Source organism: Zingiber officinale, chromosome 2A, assembly GCF_018446385.1.
Source record: "Zingiber officinale cultivar Zhangliang chromosome 2A, Zo_v1.1, whole genome shotgun sequence".
Taxonomy (NCBI): domain Eukaryota; kingdom Viridiplantae; phylum Streptophyta; class Magnoliopsida; order Zingiberales; family Zingiberaceae; genus Zingiber; species Zingiber officinale.
Genome location: NC_055988.1, coordinates 144,755,518 through 144,777,758, shown reverse-complemented (window position 1 = coordinate 144,777,758; position 22,241 = coordinate 144,755,518). Strand labels below are relative to the sequence as shown.

Genomic DNA, 22,241 nt, shown 5'->3' with positions numbered 1-22,241 from the left:
ATAACTGTTGTCTTTGAATGACCTATCTTTATCAATACCTTGATTTACCACAAATTTTTTTGGGGTCTTAGACTTTAACCATTGTCGTTCGTATTGAAATATTATCATTTTAACCATTTAACCATTATTATTTCTCAACACACTATAGGACAATAAACCGTTATCTATAAACATCTATACAATAAAACATTGTATATATATTATCCTATTTCCAATGATCACTTCTTACAAGCATATATACAAACGTGTAGCAAAACTAGGGGTGTAAATGAATCAAGCCACTCATAAGCTATTCGAAGCTTGATTCGATAAAAGCTCATTTGAGCTCGTTTAATGAGGCTTGTTAAGATAAACAAACCAAGCACAAGCTTTATAATACTCGGCTCGTTAGCTCGTAAATATGTTCGTTAGTAAGCTCGTGAATCAACTTTCAAATAGAAAAATAATAGTTTTGATATTGAATTTATAGATTTTACAGTCTGCTTAAAAAAAATAAAGACAAATATATTAAATCTATTTATTAGAATAAAATTATAAATTTTAATAAGTATATTATAATTTTCTCTAAATATATAATTTAGTTTTTAATAAATATTTAAATTTATAATTTATATTTATTAAGCTCATTTAAGCTCGAATAAGCTTGTGAGCCATAAATATATTCATTAAAAAAGAGCTCGAGCTTGACTCAATTTTAAATGAGCCAAACTCAAACATACAAGAGTTTGACTCGGCTCGACTCGATTACACCCCTAAGCAAAACATATATACACAATACTTCTTACAAACCTCATTCTTATATCATCTTTGATGTTTCTTGGAGTTATTGTAGGATCGAGACGTGCTAGACGATGCGGGGGGTTTAAAAACAAACAGAGTAAAACACAGCGGAAAATAAGTAGAATAAAAGAGAAAGCAATGCTGACACTTTTGGTTTACTTGGTTTAGAGCCTGTGACGACTCCTACTCTAGGGTCCGCGATCGTTGATCACTTATGTTGGGCAATCACTATAGTATCAAAAATTCTTTACAAAGAGGAGTACAATAGATTTTTAATTTAAGCACTACAATTGAAAGTTATACAGATAACTTTAAGGATCTAGAGGGTTGTGCTTTCGGTTGTCGAAGTTGCAGGATCATCATTAGAGCAGCGCGCATGAGAAAGAATGTGAAGAATGAAGTGTCAATTTCTATCCCGAAGCTACTGGTAGAACCACATTTTATAGCCGAGATAGACTTGATCCAGATCCACTGATCTTGGGATCAGTATTTGACTCGATGTTGATCGGTCGACTGATCCTCTATGATCGGTCAACCGAACCTTCTAAATCTACCCCGCTTCCAATCCAGATTTTGTCGCTTCAGATAAAACCTTTGTTTGGTCCACCGATCCCATCGTTCGATAGACCAATCCCGCTGTCCTCACTGCCTTATTTAGTCCGATCAAGTCACTACTTATCCACCGTTCGATGGACTGAATTTGAGGTTTGGTCGACTGATACCTTGGTTGAACCTGATCAAGTTGTTACTTATCTGATTTTTTAGCTTGAGGGTTCAGTCGACCGATCTTGACATTCAGTTGATCGAATAGTGCAAAATTTGAACCTTCAAAATTATTAGTATCTTGCAAAATAGAATTAGAATAATAGGCAAGTAATATATAAAAAGTAACTTCGACAGCCTCCTGACTGTCTTGTCCTGACTTTGAGTTTCGCTGAAACTCTAGGTTAGACTAACACCTACTGTTCCCTTTTCGGAGAACACGTCCTCATCTACTCTTCTCAGGAGAGTTTATCTTTTGTCAGACCGGTCCTCTAGACCGTCTGGACTTTTGCTGAGCATTCGAGACCTCAGGACTTTTTCCGCTGGACGTCTGATCCCTGACCCGTTCAGTCTTTCAACTGGTGTTCGCGACCCCCAGGACTTTCACATAGAATCCATGACCCTAGGATTTCGCCTGACATCCTCGACCTGCCAAGACTTTGTCCAGTCCCCTGAACTAGGACTTTGTTGCCTAACTATAGCTCAGAATTTCTTTTGCCTAAGATAATTTAAGACTTTTCTGCACACTCAGTTCAACTTGTTAGACAACAAGACAACTTAATTTTGAACCCCTTTACCATTATCAAAACACAAGTTCAATCATCTAGTACTTCCTGCACCAATAATTATCTGATGGTTATATGACTTAACATCATTCTCAATTGTTCTATCCTTCCGGCAGTCCTGCAATTATACCAAATAATAGGCGATAAGACAACTAAACAAGTTTTCACACACAAAAATTAAATTAACTATAAACTATCTAATGATTCATCTCCATCTTTCTTTGCACACCTATAAGTCAGAAAATAAAATAAATTATAGAATAATTATTTTATAAAAACTAAGAAAGTATAAATAGATAGGACAATAAAGGCCACCTATCCTTGAAAACTCATTTCTACCATGTGATGGAAAGTTTCTTGCAAGCCTTGTACTCTGGCACTTTTTGACACCAACACACCTTTAATGGATGCTTAATATTAAAAGATTAGAGAATAATTGAAGTTAATAAAAATAAAATTATTGGAGACTTAAACTAATGAAGGTGTTTTGTGCACTCCCTCTGGTTTCAACCAAGGTAATGGTGGGATGTGAAAGCAAGGCTGCAAGTAGTTGACAAAGAGCATGAACATAATAAATCTTATTGTTTCTCAAAATATTCGGTTCTACAAATCATATTTAACAAGGATCACTATGCAATACATTACCTAGAAGACAAAATGATGAAGAAACTCCAGTGCAAAGGGTCTTTTAGTGGAGTCCCACGAACAAAGTGACTGCCAAATAAGTGAAGATATTAGAATGCAACAAGGCGATCAAAACAATGAGAGCAGAAGTATTCATTTTGTGACTTGCCGAGATAAGATCAACTGCATCCTTGCTGGCTGTTGGAATCAGCACGAAAAGAGGGATACCAGCAAGCTAAGGTAGTCTAAATAAGACATTATCAAAAATTTATTCAAGCTTTCATAGGATATAAACAATATTCCTCAATTTGAATCAAAACACAAAGAAAGAAAAACATAAAACCAATGTTTTCCATATCTGGACACAAAACCTAAGATCATCAAAGAAGCAACAAGACAACAACCATGTTGCCGCCAAATATAGGTTATCTTAGTATCTCAAGTTTGCAATTCACATGTGCAAACCAATTGATAAATGGTAAAAAAATTCTCAAAACAAATGAGAACCAAGTGATCCTAATAAATCAGTTGTATAGAAAAGGCATTTGGAGTGGGGGAAAATAAATTTACAGAGCAACAAATTAACACACCTATGGGAACTGATATTTCATTGCTTCTGCAAGTTGTAGTCCTTCTGACTAAGAGTAGCTATTTGGAGGTCTAATAACATTGCATATTTTTAATAACTCATCTGCCTCACTGAAAATTGTAGTCCAAATAAATTAGCTGGTAGAGGGGTGAGACATCAAACAATGAAATTAAAGGTTCTATCAATTTAGCTTGACACTTAAAACTGCTTAACCTCTATAGAAAGTTCAAATTCACCTAAAGCATCAGTCATTTAGCAAAAAAACAATGTGTAGATAGCTGGTCAACAAAGGGTCTACAATATCCCTTTATAGTAATAGGATAGAAGAAATTATAAGTTTTATAGTTAACAAAGAACATATACTAATTTGACGAGAACCTCAATCCAAGAAAAAGAAGTGTGAAAAATTCAACCATGATATCTCCCATTGCCCACATATCTGACATTTGAATAATATAATAATTTCATATAAAAATAAAGTTGATTATATGCATATCTTGGATCAGTTCACTAACTAACTGCAGAACTCTAAATAGAAGACTGAAGCAAAACTTCCGGAGCTCAATGCCTATGACATCACCACAACCAAAGCACGTGAAATTAAAAATGTATAAGATCACAAGTGCTTGTCACAAACATGCTTACCAGCGTGTTGAAACATATTCTATGAATGGTGACTTCGAATGAACTTCACGAGCAAGGCCAAAATATGCTATCTTCACAAGGTCCTTGGTTACCAATAAGTTCTCTGCAAAGGTCATAATCTAGTTTAACAGAATTCTAACATCACCAAAATAATTACAGGTGCATAAATCACATTTAATAGAATAAATGCTAATCCTAGATAACAACGTTGTAGGAACAGATCAGTTAAGACCACACAAATGAATCTTTATGGGGATATTTGGTCAAAAGTGGAACTAAAGAAGGTACGTCTACCTCCCATGTCGATAAGTCACTTCCTCGAGTTGGATATGCCTTTTGCAAATCTAGCTCCACATAGAAGGTGCAAAGTTTGATGTCTCGAAGCTGCAAATCTAGACACGAGTAGGATTAGCGTGGTAAGCAAGACATTGAAAAATCCCATTAATAGACAGAACTAATAGATTACATATTGGCCGTAGGAAGCCTTGTTCTTGTCATTGAAATGAGGTGGGGAAGCTGCCATGCCTCCCAAACTTGAATTAAATGGAAATGGGAGAAGACCCCTAAATTCTTCATCTATCCATTGAACTTCCTTAATGTACGAAGGCACAAAAATTGAAGAAGGATAACAATGCCATTCACTTCTGATCCAAAGCAGAGTCTTTGTGCATAAAGGCAATTCCATCAAATTTAAAATTATAATCTAATCAAACAATATGCGTAATTAACCAGACTTTCAAAACAAAATTTGAGAATGAAGTGACACTTTGATCACCTTAAGTATCAATTATGTAGAATTATTTTCATGTTTGTTTCCTTTTACTCTAAACACCATCAAAGGTACATAAGAACGATGGAAAAGTAATGTTGATCATTCGAAAAGAACAGGTAGAGATGTTGCATCTTAAAACTTGATATTGTATTTACTACAAATAGGATAATTCTAGTTCAAAATAATAATAATAAAAAAAAGCTTACCATTTCCAATAACATCGTGATGGCCCAAGTGTTTATATATTTCCAAAGGCGCAAAGTAACCATTATATAGAGAACGTGCAGCTATGGGTGCACACAATAAGAGGCCAAGAAAAATTGGTCTTAGTCCCTTAGCAATCTGTGTAGATAGACAAGGAGAAATCAAACATAGTATAGTTACTTGCTTAAACAATGAACCATATTATGAAAGTAAGAACATACCATAACAATCAATGAGTCTTCCACTACATACTTGTTACGGAAAAGATCCGGGAAAACTATCAATGGCAGCAGTTGCTATGATGCAAATAAGACACAACAAAAGATCCAGGAAACTATCAATGATAGCAGTTGTTGCGATGTCGATAAGTGGATATATTGGATGGAGAAATCTGTGACACAGCAAATTAGCCTAGCATAAGACCTAGATTAAGATGTGCATTTATAATTTGCTTACATATCTCGATGAAGATATGTATGTGATGTTAGACAAGAGAGTAAGTATCATATACAACTAAGGACTGAAATTATTTCTAAACCTAGATAAACATGTAAGAAAAGGAGAACAAGTAGTTGAAATGAGATGATCTAGTTTAACTGAGAGAAAATTGGAATGGAGTATAAAATGGCTCAGGCGAAATCATTCTAAACTTGTTTAAGACCAAAGGAATTCTTAAATGTTTAGCTTTATAGAGAATCAATTTTCTAATGAGATCAATAAAGTAATCAATCTTCATGAACAATACCTTTCTTCATTGTGAGGCTGTAATGATATGAAAGCCAGCCAAATATACACGGGAGAGACCACAATCAACAGTTCAAGGTCATATTTCCTCCTCACAACAGGGACAAATGGCATGAAAAGTAATGAAAGAATAAAACAGATATTGAAGTTGTTAAATCTGTTCCTGAAGTAAAATGAGAATCCTTCCATTCCATATAAGTTACTCTGACCACCTCCAAAAACATTATATTTCAACAGATTAAATACTAAGGATGCTCATCTTCTGTAGCAATACAAATCATCAAACAATGAAACAGCTTGCCAAAAAAATTTTCCCAAAAAAAAAAAATTCATGGCCAATGTTAGAGATTGTTGAACTACTGATAAGTGTTGTTATGTCCTTACAAGAATAAGTAAAGAGGTGAATAGCCCTAATAAAAATACTCTTCTGAAGCCTCCCATTGTCAATGAAAAGAAAGTAACTAGAAGAAAAACTAAAATAGAGAATGGCTAGCCTATGATCACTCCAACAACAACTAAAGAAAAAACCATTGCATGCTTTTGAAGAAGAAAAAGAGCTGATGAAAGAGTAACAACATACATGAAGAAGTTACTAGGAAGAAAACCTAAAAAGAAGTAATTAAAATAATGAGAGAAGCTAATTACATAGAGATAAGGAACAATGAAATTAAACAAATTTAGTTGTCACCAAATAAGAATATAAAGGACAGCAATTATGGTTAAGCCAAGGTGAGCACTCAAGAATGAACAAAATATAGAAAAGAATCAAATAGTTACCAACAGACAACAAATAATAACAAAGGAAAAGAACTTTACTTGTACTGGCAAAGAAATAACCACTGGTTAGGCATACAATGGCAAGTGTATACAAAGCAACCCTTTTGGCATATTTACTTGAAAGGGATGCGGGCGGTGATTGTTGTGCATAAAAATTAAATAGATGCAATGTTTAGGGTTTTTTTTTGTGTGTGTTCCCGATGCATGAGTTTTAAGGAGGGAAAAAAAATACAATGCTAATAATTTCATAGACAATGGTTTTTACCGTTGTCTTATTATCACAACGACAATGGTTTATGCACCGTTGTGCCAAGCGTTGTGAAAATATTTTCTTTTACAGTAGTTCATTTAACCGTTGTCCTAACTATTGTTACAATGGTTCTTTTGGAGTAACTGTTGCATCAAATACAACGGTTTTGTCAAAACCCGTTGTCGTTTACCAAATTTATAATAGTTTTTCCTAAAATTGTTATCTTTGTGATGTTGTCTTTGTGCGGTTTTGTTGTACTGATAACTTCTACAAGGTGATCAATCAATATAATTCGGTTTTGTTGTACTGATACCTTCTACAAGGTGATCAATCAATATAATTGTTTAATTAAATAACATATATTCATAATTAAAGTTCACACAAATATTTAATCAAACATGAACTAGGCGCACAAAATTCATGAGATATGAAATTACGCAATACAAAGTGTTTACATCAACAATCACATTACAATTACTTTCTACATCCTAAAAATAGGAGATCTTCTCCATTGCGAAGGATTTACAACTAAAGACACAAAATAAAGCATTCTTACATTCAAAATATTAGATAGAGAAGAAAAATGCTTTTTTCGAAGAGATTGTCGGTGTCTTTGAAATGCTTCCTTGCTCCGGAGGTGGACAGATCGACGAAGTGAAGGCTCTAGGATTTCTCCTAGAAGGAAAACTCTCCCTAAGAAATGGGGGGCATTACAAGAAAAAAAGTTTATCATGACATTTTCTCGATGACATTTATTAAAAAAATGTTCTTATAAACATTTTACAGAACACTTTATAAAATTGATTAATTTTAAAATTAAAATATTATATTCGAACCCTTATAATGACAGATTTTATAAATATCATTATAGGTATAAATTAATAAATAAATTAATCAAAATTATTTAATTTGTTTAACCTAGACTTTCCCAACTTCTCCCTGCTGCGTCGTATCCTTTGTCACTCCTTCGCTCTCTGCAACGAAATCTTTGCTCTCCAGTAACTGGCAAGGAGGCAGCGACCGTCGGCCGACAAGGAGACAGCAAGCATCGGTTGACGAGGCAACGAAGGGCGGCTACACCCGAGGCGATCGTTGCCTCACCATCAAAAGTTCATAGTTCTAATTAGTCGTCAAGTGTAATCTCTCGGTAAACTCTACATTCTCCTTCCCTTGCACGATCTCAAGCGATTAGGGTTTTTTTTGTTGTTGTTTTCTGATGGCTCTCATGGTGATCTGCGAGCAGCCTTGCAGTGGTAAGTCAACGGCGACCGCCTTCCTCGTCGACGTTATTCAGTTCGTGGATGACCCAAACCGTTGGTGAGGATTATATACGAGTCGTCTCTACACCTTGTTCGGAACCAAACCTACACCAATAGCCCTTCTGTGCTATGACTTTTCAAGTTTTAGAAGTGTTGTATTTGTTATTTAGTATGATTCCTTGAAATTTAATTTTCTAATAGTTTTTGTTGCAATTTATATCCTCAAAAAAGAAAGATGCTGAGAACTTTAGATTTTGTATAATGTAGTCATTATTTGACATGCCGTCCTATAAAAAGACAACATTATTTGTGTTATCTGCCCTTAACTATGAATTTGGGTGCATGCTAACTCTATGCTATATCATAAATTTCAATATCTAGTGCTTGATTCAGAAATTTATTAACTAATTCATATTCTTCCTGTCTTTATTTGTAGATATGCCAATGGAGAAAAACCTACAGGGTGCGCTTAGATCAGAAGTTGATAGGTCATTATCTAAAAACAACATCATAATTGTCGACTCTATAAACAACATTCAGGTGAATGATTTATTATTGTGACGTTAATTCTTGTTATCAAACTTGGCTAAACTAAGTCATGTCTGGAATTAGTATCTATTTTATTTTTCTTGTCTTTTTAATTACTCTAGCTTTAAGTTTGTTTTCTGAACATGAAAAGTTGACTAAATTGACATTTAATTTTAATTCCACATCTCCCGTCTTGTGTATTTTTTGCTAAGGGGACAGACATGCACTCAATTTCTATTATCCTTAATCTTGTAACTTTCAATAAATTTTCTTGCATATTGAAAAGGTTATTCATGATAAAAGTTTTCTTGTACCGTAACTGTAGTATCTCCTAGCCTAGTCTTAATTCATTATTTCAATGCTTAATTCACAATTTCTAATATAAGTTCAGGATAAAAGTTAGGACACATGGCTAACACATGCCTAGTTTTTTTGGTGTGTGTGTTCATACTCAGGGTTATAGATATGAGCTATGACACCTTGCTCGAGTTGCTGGAATAAGATGTTGTATGGTAATCATTTATTAATACTACTCTAGTGAGCTTAACTAAATTCACTATTTTACGTTGTATTCAGGTTCCATTATTGCTTTTCAGTTCTTTTAATTGTTATGCCTGGATATGATAAAACTAAATCTTTGTGCTTAGGATTATTTGTTTCTCTATTCGAGTTCTTTTGGTTTCTAGAATTCAAGTTCTTTTGGTTTCTAGAATTCATGTGACTAGGAGAAAACTCTAATTCTAACATTCAGATTTAGTCTATTCTGGATTCTAATTTCGTATTTTAAGTTTTGAATTACGTGTTTTGATTCTTGAGTTTTTGATTTTCAGTCTCTAAGTTACAATTTTATTAATTATGGGTTCTGAATTTTGTCTTATGGATTTTAGTTCTTTTCTTTTGGTTCTAATTTTTAATTCAGTTTTGGATTTGGTTTTATTTTGATTTATATGTTTTAAAAAAAGATTTGCAATGAAACTTGATAGTGTGAGTTGCAGATCGATTGATTTGAGGCTGATTCTAGTCCAATTTGCTAGACGGATGGCGAGCAAATGTGGGATTATGATTTTCCCTTTTTATTGTCAATTCTTCTTCTTTATCTAAAATTCATACTAAGATTCATACTTGCACAAACTTCTTGGGTTACAAAATACAAAGTAGAGTGTTAATCCAAAAAATACTCTATATTAAATATATCATTTACTGATATCCTCTAAAATGGGTTATTGTTTCTTATAATAATTCATCTTTGTTCATATAGCTTTTATTAATCTGGAGGAAAAATTGTCTTTACTGAATTTCGTTTTTATTGATTCTTATAATAACTCATCCTTTATGCTAACAAAAATATTACATATTTATGTTTGTACAATCTGGTGCACATATCCTTAAGGATGTTATTTATAATTTTTTATACGGTGACAAATATTGTCCGAGCAAGACGATTATCCCTACTATAGAGAAGAAAATCTTCGGGTCATGACAATCGCTTACTTTCAAGTCGATCAATGCTAGAACATCTACATTATTTCAAAAATATTAGTAATAGTCTATCTTCAAAATTAGTTATAGAAAACTCTGATACATAAATTATCAAAAAAAATAAAATTAGAAAAAGCAATTAAAAAATATATAGTGTAGTAATAAATTTAGAGGAGCATAAAGAGATTTAAAATTTAAATATTAAATGAGACAAATAACTAAGTAGTGATTAACTTCTAAAGGTAGATAATTCTTGCTTTCGATTTACCTAATAGGTGAATTTAGAAAAAAAAAATTATCTATCTTCAAAATTAATCTAGCGAAATATATCCACCCGAATCAGTAAAATAATAAAAGCACATTTAAAAAACAAAATTAAACCACGAGGAAGTTTGAAAAGTATTGTAAAGCCATAATGATGATGGCCTACGTAAAAGATGACACCAACAACCTCATCTACGACAAGAGGAACCTTCTAGCCGATCTCTTCACGGTGGGAGTCAGCCATGTCATGCCTCTAAAGGTCCTTAACCCTGGACTCATCTACGACATCTCTCTGACGGACTATTATCCATACCTCTGTGGCCTTGGCTATAGTGTCTCCGACATGAGCATCATCATCCACCATAAAATCAATTGCTCGTCGATCAAGAGCATCCCAGAAGGAGAGCTCAACTATCCTTCCATCACCATCCAATTGTCGGCGAACGAGGCAAGGACGGTAACCATCACAAGGATTGTGACCAACATTGGCAAGGCAGTAGCGACTTACTACGCAAAGTTGGACATCCCCGATGTGGTTTCGGCACATGTAGTTATGAGAAGCTTAACCTTCTAGAAGGTTAATGAGAGAGTTTCAGGATCAGTTTCAAGCAAAGAGTGACTATGGGGCGTCATCATCGACTGTCGAAGGGCAATTGAGATGGGTTTTCCTGGTGAGGAATGTGATCAGAAGTCCAATCTCCATTTTCCTTGGAGCGATGATGATATATATATAAAACAAAGGAAGCTATTAATTCTATATGTATATTAATTATCATATTCTTATTCATGTATCTACATCTAAATTTATGAATATTGCAGGGACAAGTATGTGTTAAATTATAGTTCATGTCTATTTTATTTGTAATTATTTCTTATAGTATTAAAATAATTTTCAATATCTCTTGCCCGGCTTGAATAGGTCATGCTACCTTATTTTAATTTAACATTCTACTCTTTAGAAAGTATTGCCTAATCTATCTGATCTATTTTTATGGGCATAATCGATCTTATCTTTTATTCTGCTTTCTCACTTTGAATGAACGATTGAATCACATAATATATTTGGCTCCCATCTCAATATATTTCTCCCAATTGATGACATGTATTGACTTTTCGAAATTAAGAAAAACTTCAGAATATAAAAAATATGGAACTAAACATAATAATCGTTGATAACTATAAGTGGATAACTAAGATTATCTACTATAATTCCGAACTAAATACGTCCTTAGATGGTAATATATGCGCCCAAGGAAATCAAACCTTGCTTCATGGATTCACTATCAAATTTGTTGGTCTTGGGACAGATTGACGAAGATGAACGAACGTATTCGTCTGTTTACCACCAATGGATTCACTACTAAACCCATGTACCAACTGTGTTATGCCATTGGGCAATGTCAGTTGAATAGTTGATTCGACAAAAGAATGTTTTAGAAAATCAATCTTTTCATAAATTTTAAAGTATCATGAATATTTTGATACAGTTAGATTCGCCTTTTCATAAGCTTCCATAATTAAAATGATCGTCTTGCATCACTCAAAGGGACCACGAGTTTTTTGTTCTTTTGTTTTTTCCTTTTAAATGTAGAAATATTTTTTTTTAAATTGTAGGGGTGAAACGGGATATTTCTGATCTGTGAGAGGAAATGAAAAATCTTGGGGCAAAATGGAATTGTGTCTGCCTGATAATCCTTCATTAATTGCCATAAACCAGATTAATTAAACATAGAAACGACGATGACGTGGACGACGAGGACTGTAATTACAGAAACGAAGAGCCGTGGAGCTACTGAAGCATAGTACTTAACTAATTAGAAGCGGCATTGTCGCCGGCGGCCGCGGTGGCAACACCGCCCAGCATCATCTGCCGGACGGTCCTCGCGTACTCGAGCAGCTTGTCGATGGCCGGGATCGTCTCCTTGACCTCCCTCTGGTCCTCGAAGTCGCGGAGCCAGGCGTGGAAGCGCGGGAACGCCTCGGGGTCCACCAGCTTCACTTCCATGACCTCCTCGAAGACGGCGAGCCAGTAGGAGCCGCAGCCGAGGACGATGTCGAGGAACCCGATCTCGTCGCCGCCGAAGAACCTCCGCCCGCCGAACGCGCCGCCGTCGCCGAGCTCGAGCTCCAGCAGCTTCAGGTTCTGGTGGACCTGGTCGACGGCGGCCTTCTGGCCGTCGCCCTCGGAGGAGAAGACGGCCGCGACGGCGGGGGCGAGCTTGTCGTCGGCGAAGTGGGACCAGAAGCGGGCGGTGGCGCGGTCGAAGGGGTCGGAGGGGAGCAGCGAGCGGTGGTGCGGCCACGTGTCGTCGAGGAAGTGGAGGATGATGATGGAGTGGAGGACGGGGCAGCCGCGGTGGAGGAGGACGGGGAGGTTCTTGTAGACGGGGTTGTGGATGAGGAGGGCGGCGGAGGGGCGGAGGGGGTCTTCTTCTTGGTACTGGAAGGGCAGCCCCTTGAGCTTGAGGGCGAGCTGGACGCGGTGGGTGTGGGAGTCGGCCCAGGAGCCGAGGAGCTTGAGATCGGAAGGAGGAATCGGAGGTTGCTGATCCATGAACGGCAGAGAGAGGCTGGCGTCGCAGTGGTGGCTCTTGGCCGTCGGCTAGCTCTTGTACTTCTTGTGTGAGGGAGGAGGGTTGAAGGCTTGGCCACAACCCTTCTTTATAGAAGGCTGAGGTGGTGAAAGCTAACTCAAGCTGACTGGATCGACTATCGACTGGTTAAATGCAAGCTAACTCAAGTAGATCCGATGCTTTTTACGCTTTGTTTACGCTTTAATAGAACGGACACAATAGGGAACGTAGTAAAAAATGATGCTCGCGAAGAAAAACCACCCCATTGTTTGCCCAAGCTCGCTTCCTTGCTCACTTGTGGAACCTTCTTGTCGTACACTTGAGCCCTTTGCTATGCATGAAATCTTTGTCACTCATTTTTCTTATAGAATTTTCATATTGGGAGAATAAATCCTAATTCCTAAATCCTAAACTCTAATAATCCTGTGCACTAGTTGGCCTGGTGAAGATGAAAGCAAACTAGGACACTTCGCTTGTGGTTCTACGGAATCAACCCATGTCTCCTCAATCTCGGGCTAACACAATTTGCCACCAAAATCTCTTCTTCAAAATCCGAGATGGATTCCGTATTAGTGAAAGGCATATCATCCACGATAGATTTTGTTCTATAAATCTATCATGTGATAATCAATCCAGTCAAGCCCTAGTGAAGAGAGTTTTAATCAAATTCACCCTAATTTTGCCCTCTTTACATACTAGAGATGATTTACACTATAAACCCTCTTCACTCTTGTCCAGACAACCGCACGAGCTAGAGCTGGATACGAGTTCAGCCCTTCACAAGTTACTCTTGAAGAAAAACCCTCTTCATTATGATTTAATTTTATTTATTTATTTTGACGGGAGTGCATGTGGAAAGAGTCAGGTGGTGGAGCATGAGCATATTATTAAGGTACGACTAGCACCGTGTCTGTTGTTTGCTGGGGGCTGGTACGTGTGTCTGTACTTGGACGCATGCATGAAGACAACAAGTGTTACGCCATTAGCTAGCTAGGTTTATGGCCTTTGAATGAGCCTCGCCTCCCCATTAATCTAGCAATTGAAGGAGGCCAAATTGAATACTAAAACATGCATGCCACGCTCAGATATGTTCAGTGCCATTGACAATTAGCACGGTACAGAGGGGAAGAGAATCCAAGGCAATCTACCAACTTAATTAATGTGGAGCATGAGATGAGGGACGCATATTCCATGGGACTCCACATGTATCCAAACCACAATTATGGCTACTAGCTAGCCCTGTTTACCTCAATCGGCGTGGCCGTGGCCGGAGAGGAGAGAGGAGATTGTAGCAACAAATGTGCGTCTCCGCAATCACATTATTGAAAGTAAAAGTGACTCAACCATATATGCTCAATCACCTTCGTCAGACTTCAAACAACTCTACACTAACCTTTCTCGTGGAGTCTTGGATGTCAAATGTGAATGGAAAAGTAATAGAAAAGGAAAAGAAAACTTCATTATTATGAATAAGGTTTTAATACACATTGGAAGTTTTATCATATTACGGTTGATTTATAAAGTGTCACAAGCATTAAAGTTATGTAAAGGTATAATAAATCTAGGGTATGAATTACAATGAACCTAAGATGACTTGTGTGTGAGTAGACTTACATGTGTCGAATACCGAACATGTCAGAGAAAAATTTGGCAAAGCGAATCAATCAATATTTTATCACATGAATTTTTCTGCTTAAGTGTGATGACCTTGTCTAAGCTCATATACAAGGAGCTTGCGACCTCAAGCAATAGAGACACACAACGATAAATAGCCATGTACATAAGCCTTTTATCTTCGCTCCCCTCATCTTCTTCTTTGTTGTGTATTTGTTCCATTTGGTAGTCTACACAGGATAGCATTCGGGTACAAACTCAGTTCGTTGTGACTAACCCATGTTTAGTGATGATCAAGATTTACTATTGTATTATAAGAAACAGACGACCCATGTAATCTTAAAATATTATTGGAGGGGGATAAATTTAATTTAGAGAAACTACATTAAAGATAGGTCTCGACATCTCATGTCTCGACTCAACATCGCTTTCTTGAATGGGTATAGTGACCCATTCGGGCTCAAACGACACTCGACAACTAGGCATGCAGCTTCCCGACTCTGCATCACTACTCGACTCAACGCACAAGCAGCAACGACCCATTCAATAGTTGGGCGACGAGTCCACTTGACTTCTTTCGATGTCACTCAGGAGTACTCATGGATTCAACTAGATTGAGCACTCGACAAGCTCGATGGTCAACGACTGTCAACTTCCTGACTCGAAACTCGATATTCTAACTCAGCTTCCACTTCTCACTCGAGCTCTAAAAATAGACATTCAAGGACATTCGACAGTCTGTCAATGGCATCCTAGCAGTTTGACAATTTAAGATTATCAGTTCAAACTATCTCATCAGATGAATTATTTTGTAATTTAAATTCAGAGCTTCCCCTCGTAAAATTTGACAATAATCTCCCATAAATTGTGCAATATTTTCCAGTAGTGGATTCTTTCTAGGGTAAAATATAAAAATTAAGAATTTTTAATCATCCTTTCGTCCTTCGGTCGTTAGTTCCGCCCAAAGAAACAACATAAATAGAGGTTAAGGGTGGTAAACACACGGTAGGTCATTCAAAGAAGGATGATTCATAGAGAGTCCCATCGGAAGGGTCATATCCCCATCCCTGGCCTGTAGGGCAGGGCAGAGAAGGGCAGGCTCATTCCATTATCGTATCCCCATCCTGCCCAATATTCTCGGTCGGCCAACTTTGCTGTCCCAAACAGTTGATTGAATTCATTGACCCAGTTGGGCGCCTGAGAAATTTGACCTCGACCTCTACTTCTGGAAAAAGAAGAAAAAAAGGCAAAATCAAACACATAAATTAAAAAAAAAATTAAAAGAGAGCTTTATTATATTTTTGGTGTCCAATATTATCTTTGTAGGAGTTATAATCCCATAATTATAATAATATTGACATTTCAATTTTGATGAACACTAATAATATCATATTATAATAGTTAAATTTCATAACTGGTATGACACGAATACTTTTTTATCAATATTATATTATACAATTACTAATTCAATAGCAGTTACAACTATATTAATTATAATAATTATGAAAATATAACTATATAACTAACTATAAAATCATAATTTAAAAAAATTTATGGAATCATCATATCAACAGTCCCTTTAAAACCAGTCTTATGGATATGAAAAAAGATAAGCATATGACATAGATGTTAATCCCAAACTATGACACTCAAAGGATGGAACTCTTCTGAATTTCTCGACCATAAAATCATGCGCCCTTAACTATACTACCTTCTAGGACTTATAAAATCATAATTACAAATTTATAGTTGATATAACCATGTAACAATTATGGTATTAAAATAAAATAATTTTAAAAATAAAAATAAACTAAGAATAGAATAATATTTTGATAATAAATAAAAAACAGCTGAATCGTTTGACGATTCAGGACGTCCTTTCATGTCCCTTCCTTTAATTCTTTTTTCAAAAAGGAGCGGCCTTAAGTACTACTTTAAAAAAAAAAAAAACAAAAAAAAAAAATGACTACAGAGGATTCTTCAAGTCCAATGGCAACTCTCCTAGTTACCACCCCCACAAATTCCCAGAGACTTGTCTCCGAAGCTCCTGTCTGTCACTAACTCCAAACAGTCGCTTCACTATCCCCTCACTCCAAACTCCCAGCCGTGCTCGGAATTCCAGGGCCCTCCGGCCACTGGAAGACTGCTAACTTGTAATGCGGCAGTGACTTATGTTTGTATTTTCAAATCAGTACCACATACTTATACTCTAAAAGTTAAATATGTCACAATTGAAAACAAAAAAATATTTGTGACATTGAGTTGTTGAAGCTACAAGTCAAGAGGAAACTTCTCCTCCTTGCATGAACAATCCCCTCCCTCCCTACCTCTCTCCCAGGCCAGTGCCCCCAGTTCCGTGCATGGCACACTGCCATAACCCACTGCAAGCAAACCTGCTCTCACTCGTCACGCCATTTCCCACTTGGAGTCCTCCCTCCCACTGTTCGACTACTGTACGCGAGGCCTTTCCAGAGTCTATGCACAGTGTTCCTTCCTTGTGTGTGCGAGAGATCTTGCAGCTCTAGTCAGACTCCTAATTATGCTCTGTTGTGCAGGGTAGGTGTGCATGGATACATTATGCTTGTGCTGATTAAGAATAACGCCTAAGTGGCCACGAGCTGTAGGACTCACATGGATCACAGGGCTCAAGGAGTTGAAAAGGTTGACAATGAGAACATTAATCTGATCATCCAGTCTGACTTGTTTCCTTGTGGTCGTGGAAAAATAAGTTCTTGTGTCATTGTCCGCGTGTGGAAAAAAAAAACAGGAGATAAAGGTGAAGGTGTAGCACAAAGGTCGGTAAGATTTGTTTATTGGTCTTAGTTTTCGTTTTAGTTTTTTTTTTCATTACAGAAGCATTATGGAGAGAAAATAAAATGTTATTAAACTCTTTAGTTCTTGACTATTGATATAGGGTAATCAACAAAGGCTACGTGTGATAAAAAGGACAAAAGTTTTACCATGATAATTGTTGAAGTTAAGAAAGTTATGCTAGGTACTTTTGACTTTTGGCTATCGACTCCCGACTCTAGACTCTCTGCTCCAAGCTATCGACTCTTGACTTCAAGCTACCAACTCTCGGTCTCAGGCTACCAACTCTCGGCTTCAAGCTATCGACTTTGGACACTTGGCTCCAGGCTACCGACTCTCGGCTCCAAACTATCGACTCCCGACTCCCGGCTCTAGGCTATCAACTCCCAACTTCAGGCTATCAACTCTCGGCTTTAGGCTATTGACTTCTGGCTGTCGGCTCCAAGTTACCGACTCCCAACTCTCAACTCCATGCTATCGACTCTCGATTACCGGCTACCAACTCTTGACTCACATTTCAGACTCCCTCAGACTAAACTGAAATGACCCCAATTATCAAGAATTAAAGCAATGAACTATTATTCTTTGAGAACATGGATAATGCAGTTGTTATCATGAAGAAGGCAGAAACACAGCTATTTACCTCGACATAAATGGGTTTTAATGGTCATTTATTTCGAAGAACGTGACCACGATCATAAGAAATGAGGAGGCACAAGGAGAACGTGGTGGAAAGTTCTAATCCTATAAAAGGTAGCCGACTCTCATGAGCAAAGGTACACCCACGTAACACATCAAATCCTAATTTCTGTGACAACTTCTCCCTCTCCAAAGTCTTACCTGAGTGTCAGAGTGGTTGCGGCAGGGAACTCCTTGGTCATCATTCTAACCCACTCCTTTGGGCGTGCTCTACATCTCAATCGCTTTGGAAAGGCTTCGCGAGATTATGTGACCTGGTGATCCCCCGGACAGTTAACATCGGCGACAGTTCACCGGCTAGTTGATCATCGACGTGCTCAGGCATGATCAAATTGGCGTCGTCTATGGAAATTTTGAGTTAAGAACTAAACTGAGATGTTGTAAGATGGACGAAATCGGAAGATCCAATGCTGAGGATAGTGAAAAATCAAACATCATCACTATGACGATGAAAGACTTCAATAAACTAGTGAAGACTACATTATAGGTTGTGTTGAGAGGACAACCCCAACAATTAGCACCACCTAGGCTCAGCCTCTTAAATGAGCTACCGTCCCAACTCATTGAAGAAGTTGACTTCACTTGTTAAAATGCCTAGAGAGGCATTCCTTACCCAAGTGGGTATTTCCACTATGAAAGAAGAATCTTTGGATCTTTAGGGGTAACTCCCCGTCGAAGTCCCCCAAAGGAAAAGGCGTGTGTATTAGGCAAAGTATAGGACTCCAGGGGTCCTCCCTTCTCACAAAATATCTTTTGAGATGAACTGTTAAGACATTTTCGAGCACTGCAAATCAGAGAATATACTGACGCAACTAATCCAGAGGACTATATTTGTAAATTCAAAAATGTCTTTCTACTACATCAATACATAGATGAGATCAAATGTCAAGTTTTCTTGATAGCTCTTTCAGGCTCGGTGCAAAGATGGTTTAATCATCTTCCACCATATTCCATCCGATCTTTAAAGACTTTAAAGCTGTGTTCATGCTGCGCTTTGTCACTACTCAGAGATATCAAAAAACTCTACATGATTTGTTCTCTCTCAAATAAAAACACAAAGAGCCTTTAAAAGAGTACCTACAGAGGTTCAATCAGATAGATGCAACTTTGGTTACTCCTGAGGTGCAAGTCAGGCATTCTCATAGGGCTTAATTGATAGGAATTTATTTAGATCCCTGGTGAAAAAATCCTGGCCAACTTCGATGGGTTACACGCTCGAGCTCTGAAATATGTCCAAGTAGAAGAAGCTCAATCAACAAAAGGAAAGAAGTGTCAATCCCTGTCTCTGTGTCCATTCAGTTGAATCGGAAGGTGCCCCTTCCCCCTTTACAGAATCAGGATTTCACAAATCGCAAAGAGGAGAAAGCAGTGCAGACAGTGGACAGTACCATCGACCCCTACCAAGGGGCCAAGGCGGGAGTTTATGGCAGGACCCTATTATGACTTTCATCGGTCGAATACTCACTCTACTCGAGAACGTTAGCAGTATGCTCAAGAATTACCACTCGAAGCTAATAAGAGAAAAGCCAGCCGTAATCAATTGACCAGGAGATTTACTAAGTCTTATCATCGTCAGCAAATATTGGACAAAAGGCAGATATCGGGCATAGTCCGCACCAACGATATCGTTCTCCTGAGCAGCCTTATGTCAACATCTGACTGTAGTAGGAGTTAGGTCGAGAGAAAAACGACGACAAGAAGGGAAAAGATAAAATTGATCCTCTAGGAATGATTAATATGATTTCTGGAGGTCCAACAGATAGTGATTCCACTCGGGCTTGGAAGGTCCACGGTCGCCAATTAAAAAGCTACGGGGTCAACTCGGGTCAAGGTGCGACTCAGGGCCCCATAATCAGCTTTGAGTCTATTGATTTAGAAGCGGCGGAGATTCTTCATGAAGATATCTTGGTAATTCAGTCTCTCATAACCAACTATATAATAAAGAGGGTATTCATAGACACAGACAGTTCTATTAACATCATCTACAAAGAAACCTTTGATCAACTACAATTGGACGGGGAGGAACTACACCCCGTAAACACCTCTCTATTTGGATTTACCAAACATCAAATACAACCCATAGGGCAAATTCATATTTCTCTTTCCCTAGGATAAGAACCAGATGCACAAATTTCCTAGTCATAAATACGGAGTTAGTTTATAATGCTATATTGGGAAGATCAGTGTTAAGCGCTTTTCAAGTTGTTATCTCCACTTTCTACAAAAAGATCAAATTTTCAGTGGATAATCAAATTGGGAAAGTAAAGGGGAGTCATCTGGTGGCCAGAAAGTGTTACATGGATGTCATTCTGGTTGATTCTCTAAAAGCTTGCCGAACTCATAGCACTTTCTTCCAAGTTATCAAAAGACACCAATAACTCGACTTGACGAGTGTCACCAAGATGTGCAAATTCACCCTACCCAACCAGGAGGGAGTCAAAACTCAGAGAACTTATCGCTTGCCTCTCTCGCAATCACGATATCTTTGCCTGGTCGACCAAAGAAGTCACATGTGTTTCTCTCGTGGTAATGGTCCATCGGTTGAACACCCTTCTAGGGCCCGACCTATTTGGCAGAGAAAGTGAAAATTCTCACCTGAGCAAAGCCAGGTGATTCAGGCAGAGATGGATAAATTATTAGAAGCCGAGTATATACGGGAGATTCAATTCCCGACCTAGCTATCCAATGTGGTATTAATCTCTATATCAGGAGGCAAATGGAAGGTCTGGATTGACTTCCAAAGCCTCAATAAAGCATGTCGAAAGGATTGCTACCCACTTCCTTGTATTAACCAATCGGTAGACTTGGCTTTTGGTTGTGAGATCATATGCATGTTGGATGCATATCAAGGTATCATCAAATTCCTTTAACTTGGGAGGATCAGGAAAATGTTAGTTTTATCACTCCCAATGGAATCTTTTGCTACACTATTATGTCATTTGGTCTAAAGAATGTAGCGATGACCTACCAACAGCTTATGGATCGAGTTTTCAAATACAAATGTGGAGGTATACGTTGATGATATCTTAAATAAGTCTGTACAAGCTAGAGCCCTTATCTCTGACATTAAGAAAATCTGTTGTACTCTAAGACAATACAGGCTTAAGCTAAACCCCACAAATGTCTTTTCGGGGTCAAAAGTAGAAAATTTCTTGGATACATCGTTACTAAATGAGAAATTGAAGTTAATCCGGAGAAAATTCAAGTTCTTCAAAACATGCTACCACCTCGCAATCTCAAAGAGGCATAGCGACTAGTCGACCACATCACAACATTGCCTCGATTCATCTTCCATTCGGACACTGACAGTCTATCTTTCTTTAAGATATTAAGGAAAGATACTAACTTTAAATGAGATGAAAAATGTGATCAAGCCTTTGTAGAGTTGAAGGAATATTTATCCCGACTTTGGCTCCTCTCTAAACCGATGGTGGGATAAATATTATGAGCACACTTGTTAGCCTCTGATAGAATAGTCACCGTAGTCTTGCTACGGAAAGAGGATAAGGTACAACACCCTATATATTTTTTTAGTCATCTATTAGAAGAGACTGAAAACAAGTACACCAATCTAGAAAAGCTAGCATTCAGGTTAACCTTGGTTGCTTGTCGATTAAGATCATACTTTCTTGCTCATCCAATCACCATCCTTGCCAATGGTAACTGAGGTCGAGTGCTCACCAACCCAGAGGCCTATGGGAGACTATTTAAATGGACCATTAAATTAAGTGAATACAACATTCAGTATCAATCGAGAACGACTATCAAAGCTCAATTCTTGGCCAATTTATTTATGGAGATGTTCGAGCAGATGGCCAAAGGAGCATGAAAGGTTTATGTGGATGACTCATCCACTTGGCAAGGTAGTGGAGTCGGGGTTCTATTGATATCCCCCTAAGAATAGTACTTCATCTTTCCATTCGGCTTGATTTTTGAGCCTCAAATAATGAATCAGAGTATGAGGCCCTGTTGTCAGGACTTCAGGCAGCTAGATAGGTGGGAACCTCTCAAGTCATAATCCACTCAGATTCTAAGTTAGTAGGCCAACAGATAGCCAAAAATTTTGAGATCATAAATGAACGACTATAGTGCTATGCTAGAGCTATTGAAAGACTTTTGGTTCACTTCCGAGAGATTATTCTTCAAAAATCTCTTGGGCAGGGAATTAAAAAGCAAATGAGCTTGCCAAAGTTTGGGCTGTTCTTTTGGATCAATAGAACTCCACCTCCTGAAGGTTAAGTTCCTTTTGGGAGACTTCTAGTTCATCCTTAGCATCTTTAGCCTCCGCTGCGGCTGCCCCA

General features: G+C 37.6%; 2 protein-coding genes, 1 long non-coding RNA gene and 1 pseudogene across 3 annotated transcripts; 2 read left to right on the top strand and 2 right to left on the bottom strand.

Moving 5' to 3' along the window:
* Window positions 1-2,142: 2,142 nt before the first annotated feature.
* Window positions 2,143-6,614, bottom strand: LOC122044074 (annotated as a pseudogene).
* A 1,033-nt stretch (window positions 6,615-7,647) lies between these two features.
* On the top strand, window positions 7,648-8,682 carry LOC122042516. Its single transcript, XR_006129284.1, has 3 exons — window positions 7,648-7,860; window positions 7,957-8,030; window positions 8,409-8,682. It is a non-coding gene; the product is annotated as an uncharacterized LOC122042516 (long non-coding RNA).
* Window positions 8,683-10,394: 1,712 nt separating this feature from the next.
* Window positions 10,395-10,817, top strand: LOC122044072 (subtilisin-like protease). The gene has a single exon (XM_042604617.1). The coding sequence runs from the start codon at window positions 10,395-10,397 to the stop codon at window positions 10,815-10,817; it is 423 nt and encodes a 140-aa protein (XP_042460551.1).
* A 1,101-nt stretch (window positions 10,818-11,918) lies between these two features.
* On the bottom strand, window positions 11,919-13,126 carry LOC122042515 (probable glutathione S-transferase). Its single transcript, XM_042602664.1, has one exon. The coding sequence runs from the start codon at window positions 12,795-12,797 to the stop codon at window positions 12,054-12,056; it is 744 nt and encodes a 247-aa protein (XP_042458598.1). The 5' UTR covers window positions 12,798-13,126; the 3' UTR covers window positions 11,919-12,053.
* Window positions 13,127-22,241: the final 9,115 nt, after the last annotated feature.

What these genes read in the sequence shown, in the direction of transcription:
- LOC122042515 (XM_042602664.1), bottom strand. Translation starts at nt 12,797, where the DNA reads ATGGATCAGCAACCTCCGATTCCTCCTTCCGATCTCAAGCTCCTCGGC.
- LOC122044072 (XM_042604617.1), top strand. Translation starts at nt 10,395, where the DNA reads ATGATGATGGCCTACGTAAAAGATGACACCAACAACCTCATCTACGAC.